A 1,207-nucleotide genomic window follows, 5' to 3' on the forward strand; every position below is an offset into this window, starting at 1 on the left:
ATACATAAGTAAAAATATTTATCCAAGTATAGTACTACCCCCCAACTTTATGGATGATTTTATGGATTTAATTTTACGTATTATACTTGAATAAACACGGTAGGTCCAGGAAGAGAGGAGAGAGGCCGTCTGCTATAAAGCTATCATTCAGAGCCAGTCATGGCTGAATTGTGTCAGAATAGATCTGCTTACTTCCCTTAATCTGTTTATAAACAGTTTGTTTTATAGTTTTTTTTTTAGGTTCTCAAGAGGTTAGGAATACAACATTTACATATATACATACATATTTACATATACACATCTACACATATACATATACATACAGTTTAAAAAACAACGCTCGCACTGTGTCAGCCAATGATGTTTTTTGTCATATTACCAGCAAGAATTGAAAAGTACTTTCATCCCTGCCTGGCAGCTAGTAAATGCCACACAGAGCTGTTCCTATCACACACAGAACAATGTGAGGATGTTCTGACTATGTTWGATGTTAGATGGGGTTTGGAGGAGTTACCTGGAGCCACAGGAGACTGTGGAGAAGACGCTGGTCTGGGCATTGGAGCTGAAGAGAAGGGGTCCTCTGAGGGCCCACTGAAAGCTGTGGTGATCTGAGTACACAGTGCACTGATGCTGTCACCTTCTCCTTCCACCTCAGGGACTGTAAGAGTGACATTCAAACAATGAAAAGGAAGGAAAACTAAACAAATATATTAAACTCAGCAGCAATATTTATTTTCTTTTAGCCTCCCGGGTATATGTTAGTGAGTCATAGATCCACATTTATTTAGAGCATGAACAAAGCGTTTGTAGTGAGGTTGTAATGGTTTATTGGCAGATAATTACCGTAGTATTTTTGGTGAGGCATGAAGTAGAGTTCATGTTCACCTGAAATGTCTGGTCAGAGAATTTAAAGTGGGCTTAAGGGAGTAGTTTTTCCATCAGGATCAGTATGACAGCAGGAAATAATTTTAACCATAATACCTGTAGTATTCACTTGATGATTAAAGTTTTATTTTCAACTTTTTATTTAATTTCTACCATAATCTATAGCTGCTGCTGAATTCAGACTGTACTGTTAATTTAATCAAAAGAAGTTTGTCCCGTCCCAGGTTTTTTTTGGAACAGAATGAGTTAATATTTGTCAAAAATAAAAAATGAAATAATAATAGCAAAGATAATGAATTTTATTTATATACAGTATATATAT

General features: G+C 35.7%; 1 protein-coding gene across 1 annotated transcript in view; it reads right to left on the minus strand.

The window, feature by feature from the left end:
- numb (NUMB endocytic adaptor protein) overlaps positions 1-1,207 on the minus strand; it is a gene marked incomplete at its 5' end in the record, with an annotated part of 46,874 nt that overhangs the window by 10,346 nt on the left and 35,321 nt on the right. The window contains 1 exon segment of the mRNA XM_014025181.1: positions 515-658. Coding sequence (XP_013880635.1) covers positions 515-658 — 144 coding nt within the window.

This window comes from Austrofundulus limnaeus, unplaced genomic scaffold, assembly GCF_001266775.1.
Source record: "Austrofundulus limnaeus strain Quisiro unplaced genomic scaffold, Austrofundulus_limnaeus-1.0 Scaffold460, whole genome shotgun sequence".
NCBI lineage: Eukaryota > Metazoa > Chordata > Actinopteri > Cyprinodontiformes > Rivulidae > Austrofundulus > Austrofundulus limnaeus.